A 7,179-nucleotide genomic window follows, 5' to 3' on the forward strand; every position below is an offset into this window, starting at 1 on the left:
ATTCTTCAAAATTTCTATCTAGCTGGCTTGGGTGGCTCACTTGTACAGTAGAAGCAAAAGGACTATGAGTTCAAGGTCAACCTGGGCTGTAGTGAATTTCAGGCCAACTTGAGCTACAGCGTGAAACCTTAAATAGCAAAAACAAAGAAGGCATGGTGACACAGGTTCATAATCCCAGAATTTGGGATGTGGAGGAAGGAGGATAAGGAGTTCAAAGCCAGCCTCTGCTACATAATAAGTTCAAGTCCAGCCTAGGCTACTTGAGACAATGGATGGATGGGATGGATGGGATGGATGGGAGGGAGGGAGTTAGGGAGGGAGGGAGAAAGGGAGAAAGGGGGAGAGGGAGAGAGGGAGAGAGGGAAGGAGGGAGGAAGGAAGGGAGGGATGGATAGTTGAAACTTAATTGTCAAAAAACACTACTAGAAAAGTAAATCTGCAAGTTATAGGCTAGAAGAAAATATCCATACCCAGCATGGTAGTACACACCTATGATGTAGGCACTCAGGGAGTGGAGTTGTGAGGATCATGAGTTCAAGGCCAGCCAGAGCTACATGAGGCCCTGTCTCCAAAAAAAAAAAAAAAAAATCATAAAACACATTATCAAAAGGATAGAATATATAAAGCATCTTAAAAAATAATTCAATGTTTTATGGGGCACAAAAGAGTTAAGCAGACACTGTGGAAAGGATTATACAAGAATGACTATTAAGAATATGAAAGCAGGGTCCAACAAGGTGATTCAGAGGATATAGGTATCTGTTGCCAAACCTGATGATCTCAATCTGATCCTGGAAACCCAGAGTGGAAGGAGAGAATCAACTCCTCTAAGTTGTTCTCTGACCTACACACACACACACACATACACACAGAGAGAGAGAGAGAGAGAGAGAGAGAGAGAGAGAGAGAGAGAGACCAAAAAAGGGTATAAACAGGTGATCAATATGATTATTTACAAGATGACACAAAGCTAAGTAAAATAAGCTAGTGCTTCAAACCACTAAAATTAAAGACTAGTAACCCCAAATACTGGCAAGGAACTACCATCTATCAATGATGATGTAAGATGGTACAACCATGTTGGAAAAAGGTCTAGCAATTCCTCATAAATATCTATCTATCTATCTATCTATCTATCTATCTATCTATCTATCTATCTATCTATCTATCTATCTCTATCATCTATCTCTATCATCTATCTATCTCTATCATCAATCTCGCTATCTATCTCTATCATCTATCTATCTATCTATCTATCTATCTATCTATCTATCTATCTATCATCTATCATCTACCTACCTACCTACCCTATAAGCCATGTCTCTTGGTATTACTGTCCAAGTAATGAAAGGTGTTTATAACTAGACTTGTACAAGAACCACAGAAGCTGAATGTGAACACCTAGAACTCCTACATTTAGGAGGTGAAGGCAGGAGGATCAGTAGTTCAAGGCCAGTCTGAGTTACATTTGAACCTCTGAAATGGCTCACTTGAGTTTGATTTCAGGGATCCACATGGCAGGAGGAAAGAACAGATTCATGCAAGTTGTCCTCTGACCTCCACATTCATGCATGCATGCGCACATATGCACAAACATATCAATGCAATTTTCAAAATTTTAAAAGAACATTTATGACAACTTTATTAATAGCTACAAATTTAAAGCATCAGATATCCATCCACTAGATAAACAAACCGTGATATAATCACGTGATGGAAAAAAGGACTGAATTCTTAAAGCATAATCTCAAATGCCTCACTAAAAATATGCACTACTTAAATCCATTTACATGATGTTCCAGAGCAGATAAGATTAACCTCTGGTGGGATGATGAAAGGTTACAACAGTGGCTATCTCTGGGAGGAGGGGCAGGACTTGATTAGAAGGGTATGAAGGGAACTTTAAGAGCCAAGGTAATGTTCCATACTTTAGTAGAGACTTTAATAGTAGACACTCATTAAGTAGAACAAATAACATCTGTATATCCACTGCATAAACTTCTTATAAAAACAGAAGGAACTGTAAAAAAGCTATTGATTTCTAGTTACTGATGCAGGTTGAAGCATTTAGGAATAAAGTGTGCTTATACCAGCAATTATAAAATTCATCAGAATATCAGATAAGTGCCAAGTGTGGTGGTACACCCCGATCTCTGTGAGTTTGGCACAAGCCTAGTCTACATAGTGAGTTCCAGGACAGCCAGAGCTACATAGAGAAATCCTGTCTTAAAAAAAGAAAAATCAGATAAGCTGGACAGAGCAGCTCTCACTGAGGAGGAAGAGCTGAGACAGGACAGATGTTACAAGTCTGAGACCAGCCTGGGTTTCATAGTGAGTTCCAGACTACCTCAAGACAGAACGATAGACTGATGGGAAGTAGGTGGAAAGCATGTGATAAAGCCAGGATGGTGGGGCAGTCATAGTCTAAGAGGACAGCTATAGTGGTGTTCTTTGAGAAACTAGTCAACAGTAAGCGGTGTCTGTCTCAACTGTAGAATCCGACAGGACCTAGCACACACCAACATGTAACACCATTAGCACAGCTAAGGTAAGTTAGCATAAAAGTCTCTCTTTGGCTTTGTTCCTGTTCTTTCAGCCTCGGACTCCCTATGTAGCTAAGAATGACCTTAACTCCTTACCCTCTGCCCTCTTCTCAGATGCTGTGATTACAGGCTTCTGTCAGCACACCTAACCTAAAAGTCTGTCTTTATAATAACCAATGCTCGCCATTAGTTTGTATTTCCTAGAATTTTATCAAAGTACAGTAATGCAGAACATGCAGTTTTAGTTTAGCTTTGTCGGTTATTAAATGGGCTGGCCACATTGCCATGTATATCAGTAACCCACATTCCCTTTGATTCCATTATGCGGCTATATACAATTTGTTCATTCATTTCTTTGTTGATTACAAATAGACAAATGGACATTGAGATTGTTGTTTGGAGCTGAACAGACCTACTACAAATATCCCTACGTAGATTTGTCAGTGATGGAGACTGAACCCATACACACTAGGTTTGCCCTCCACTACTCTACCACTGAGCGACAGCCCCAGGCCTTTTATTACTTTTTATTGTGAGACAAGTTCTTGCAGAAGTTGTCCAGGCTGGCCTTCAATGTTTCATTTTCCTGCATTCATCTCCTGAGTAGCTGGGATAACAGGCTTGTACTACCAAACTTGACTCATACATAAGGCTTTCTGTAGACACCGACCTCATCTAGGTTTCTATCTCAGACTTCCAGATCTGCTGGTCAGGTATCAAAACCAAGCTGCCAACCAGAGAAATCTGCCTGGACAATTCAAAGGCCTTTAAAACCAACATGATCCAAATCTTCTCATCATGCCACTCCCCTCTCCACGCCAAAGTCCAGTGACTATCTACAAGCAACCCAAAAAGATTCTTCCCACCTCCTAACATTCCTGCAATCATTAGTGAGGTGCTGAGTCCTGACAGGTCTGCCTTTCCAATAGTGCTCATATAGCATCCATCCTAATCCAAATGTGCATCGCCTCTTAGATGAACTTAGTACACCAGGCTTCAGCTTCTCTCCCTTACCTAAGTCTCATTCTTCCCTTCCCTTGACCAAAGTGAAGTTTCTAAAATTCAAATCAAGTCTTACTTCCTACTTAAAACCCCTCATTGGCCACAAGTGCTAGCCCATATTTATGACCCCAAATGAACCAGGACAGCTAAGCTGCAGGTTCAAGACTAGTCTGGGCTACAGGATGAGACTGTCTAAAAAACAAAAATGAGTTCTTTTTCCAGACATACCCACTACCACCTTCCACTTAGTCTTTTTTTTAATTATGCAATTTATCCTTAGTGCCAAAGGCAAATACTTGTTCTGAGACAAGCATCATGTATTGGTGGGATGTGACAAATGTAGGAAAGATAACGTGGGGCCTAATAAATACACTCAGGAAAAGTAGCAGTCCTATCTAGAAAGATTTTTTTATAAGAAATCAAATAGGAAGATCAAGGCAGAACCATCTTATAAATTCCATGCCAAAAACTACATTTTAACTCAAAGGACATCGACAATTCTGAACAAATGTTTAACACTTTCAAAAGTATATTATAACTTCTGAAATATGTAAAGGCAAGTGGGCTGGGGCAAGGGACCCAGTTGGGAGGCTATCACAGTAATCCGGGAGAGGAAACTCCAAGCAGTTAGGAGAGTAGATTACAAAAGCATGTTAGAGGTTGATAAACATAAGGCTTTTGCCTGGAGGTGGACAATAGTACACAGAGAGGAGGCAGAGATGACTTCAGAGTTTTGAGCCAAACAAATAAAATTCTAAAGCCATTAACCACGAAGTTAAAAAATGGTGGTGGGGGGGGCAGTTTTATTTTGAGTATCCCTTTACGCACTTGGCAACATTTCCAAATAACTTTAACCACTGGCAAACAAAAAGTAACATACAAAGGCTAAAAATTCAAACCACCAAACCAAAAGAGGGAAGACAGTTTGAAGATTTACTAAGTCACAATGTTGCTTTAGGAGCTTTGAAAATGTAGCAACATTTCCAAATAATCTACTTTAACCTCTGACAAACTCAAAGTAACAAAGGCACTTGTTCAAAATGAGTCCTAACAGGTGTCAGGCACAGCCCGTATATAGGAAGTCCAATAGGGTAAGATAACATTCCTAGTCTCTAGATGGGGAGTGAGAACATGGACAAGTAAACTGGAACTTCACATTCACTGCTGAGTTAGGATAGGATGCGAGGAGGAAACAATGGAGCGCTATCCAACTCAGCCCTGAGGGTTTGAGAAAATCTCTGAGGTAGCGTAGTATTAGACCAGATAAAAGGAACAGCCGGTCCAAAAAGCCTGTGGTAAGAAAAGGCCAAGTTAGGCATTATACAAGTAGTTTAAAGTCTGAAGAAAGAGTTCAAGATAAGGACACACCCACACAAAATGTCCAAGGACACATCTACATGAAATGCCCAGAACACAGATGATAATTCAATAATTTTAAGCTACAACAGCATATTCAGATTATGAGAAATATGTCCAACCTTGTCTTAGGGGTCTTAAGAGCATTGTAGGTGAGAATTTAAATGAGGGGAGAGCATTACATCTTAGAGAGCAGATGGAAACACATCACTTCTGCAGGGATATCTCTGCTGCAAGTGGAAAACCAACCAACTGCGAGGCTACAGAACATGAGCAATGCTGTGGCAAACTGGAAACAAGCCTTTCTAAAGAAGGCAGCCATTCACAACTCTAGCAATTTACTATTGTGTGGAAATGCATGGCAAGACTGTCTATAACTCAAGAAAAATAGGAATTCAGACCATATGCAATATTTCTTATTTTAAGATACTGGCGACTAATCACATAAATTGAAAAACAAAAACACCACAATGCCAGCCAAACAAAATGCGTCTGTGGATACGTTTCAGCAAGGGCCACCCATGTGGCAGGTTAGAGAGGTCTTCCAATGTCTACAATGCTTCTTCCACTTCAAAGGATTCTCAAGTGTTATTTTGGAGGTTTCCTTAGAATAGTAGCTACTTGCTTTTAAGCCAAACACCCCAAATGGTAATGTCCTGTGAGGGTTTTTATACATATAAATAAACTTTTCTGTCTCATCTTGTCAAGACACCAAGCTTCTAGCATCCCTCCTACAAGCTAAACAGTCAAGTCTGCAGGTAAAGCCCATGTGAACAAAGTATGCAGGACAAGGCGGTCTCTTTGATTTCCTTAGAAAACACCACAGAGGTTTGCAAACAGTGAGACATTTGAGAATAAAAACCAGTAACCTAAATCTGAAAAATAAAAGCAAAGTCTTCCAACAAAGCAGTTTCCATCATAAGATACCAAGAGGGGAAGGTGAATAGGACAGAGGAGCTAAAAGTTGCTGACCTTTGAGGACTATGAAACACCTTTCAAAACTCTCTGGTAAAATTGAAAGGCTCCACATAATGGTACAGCAAACACTCTCAATTCTCAATAGAAACAAAACTGTACTTTAGCAACATAGCATGAAAAATATTTGAGCAAGAAGAAATCGAGATTAAAACTATTGGAAGAGCAAAGCAATTTTTACAGGTAAGGCAAATGAGAGCAAAAACAATCTGGTTGCTTTAAATCCATTCAAACACCCCTGTTTCAGATGTCTGACTTAGTACAGTGTTTACAAAGTCACAGTGTTGCTTTGGAAGCCCTTAAAATGTAGCAACATTTCCCGAGAACTTTAACCACTAGCAAAACTAAAAAAGTAACATACAAAGGCTTAAAACTTCAAAATGCTCGAACCAAACCATCGACGGTTCACAATGTTGCTTTAGGAGCTTTGAAAATGTAGCAACATTTCCAAATAATTTACCTTAACCTCTGGCAAACTCAGAGTAACACACGAAGTCTTAAAAAAAAAAAAATGCAAAACGCCAAACCGAACCGGGGTTCGGGGAGTCTCAGACTCCCCAGAAGAACCCATCTGAACACAGTGGCATGTGCATCACCCTTGTAATGGGGGTGGGGGAGTGTCAAGTGAACGGGGAGTTATGACCGAGGGCGAGCAAAGCCAAGCAGGCCATGTTCTGGCTGGCAGGCTACCTCGCAATTACTTAGGCAAGCACTGTGGCCAGGGCACTCTCGAGCCAGTCCGAGCGCCCTGGACTCCTAAAACGGGGAGGTTGACCGCAGGTCGGTAAGACCCAGAAGGTAGGCAGTGTGTGGCCTTCTTTGACCTCCACGGTAAACCGAGGCTCCTCCAGCCGTCGCCTCCGCGCTCGGATTATCCGGGCCAACCCTCCCCGACTGTGTGCGGCCTTCCCACGCACCCCGGGCGAGTGTCAACAGCCGGAGCAGCCGGGCGCGGGGGGCACCTCGCCTCCCGTGCCGTTTCCCCCCCGGAGCCCCGCGACCGGGGAGAAAGACGGCGGTGCGCGCGCCCCGCCTCCCCGCCCTCGCCCGCCCAGCCCCGCGCGCGGACCGCGGCCGGGAAAGCGGGTTCGGGCGCCCCTACCTTTTTCAGCGCCGGCACCAGCAGCCCCCGCCACTTGGGCGCGTTCTCCTCGCTGAAGAACTCGTAGGGCAGCTGCTGCGCCTGCATGGTGCCCGCGGGGCGCCTCGGGGCGGGCGGAGGGGCGGCGGCCGGCGGCGCGGAGCAGGGCCGCAGCCCGCGCACAGCCCGGCCCCCCTCGGGGCTCCGCGCGGCCCGGCTAGC

The 7,179-nt window shown here is 43.1% G+C and overlaps 1 protein-coding gene across 2 annotated transcripts in view; it reads right to left on the minus strand.

Moving 5' to 3' along the window:
- Sos1 (SOS Ras/Rac guanine nucleotide exchange factor 1) overlaps positions 1-7,179 on the minus strand; it is a 91,511-nt gene extending 84,332 nt beyond the window's left edge. Inside the window, exon 1 of one of the 2 annotated variants that reach the window (XM_076558727.1) lies at positions 6,979-7,179. In XM_076558727.1, coding sequence (XP_076414842.1) covers positions 6,979-7,065 — 87 coding nt within the window. In that variant the 5' untranslated portion in view covers positions 7,066-7,179. The remainder of the gene's footprint in view (positions 1-6,978) is intronic. The other variant, XM_076558728.1, reaches the window with a different exon arrangement.

The sequence above is a fragment of the Peromyscus maniculatus genome, chromosome 22, assembly GCF_049852395.1.
Source record: "Peromyscus maniculatus bairdii isolate BWxNUB_F1_BW_parent chromosome 22, HU_Pman_BW_mat_3.1, whole genome shotgun sequence".
NCBI lineage: Eukaryota > Metazoa > Chordata > Mammalia > Rodentia > Cricetidae > Peromyscus > Peromyscus maniculatus.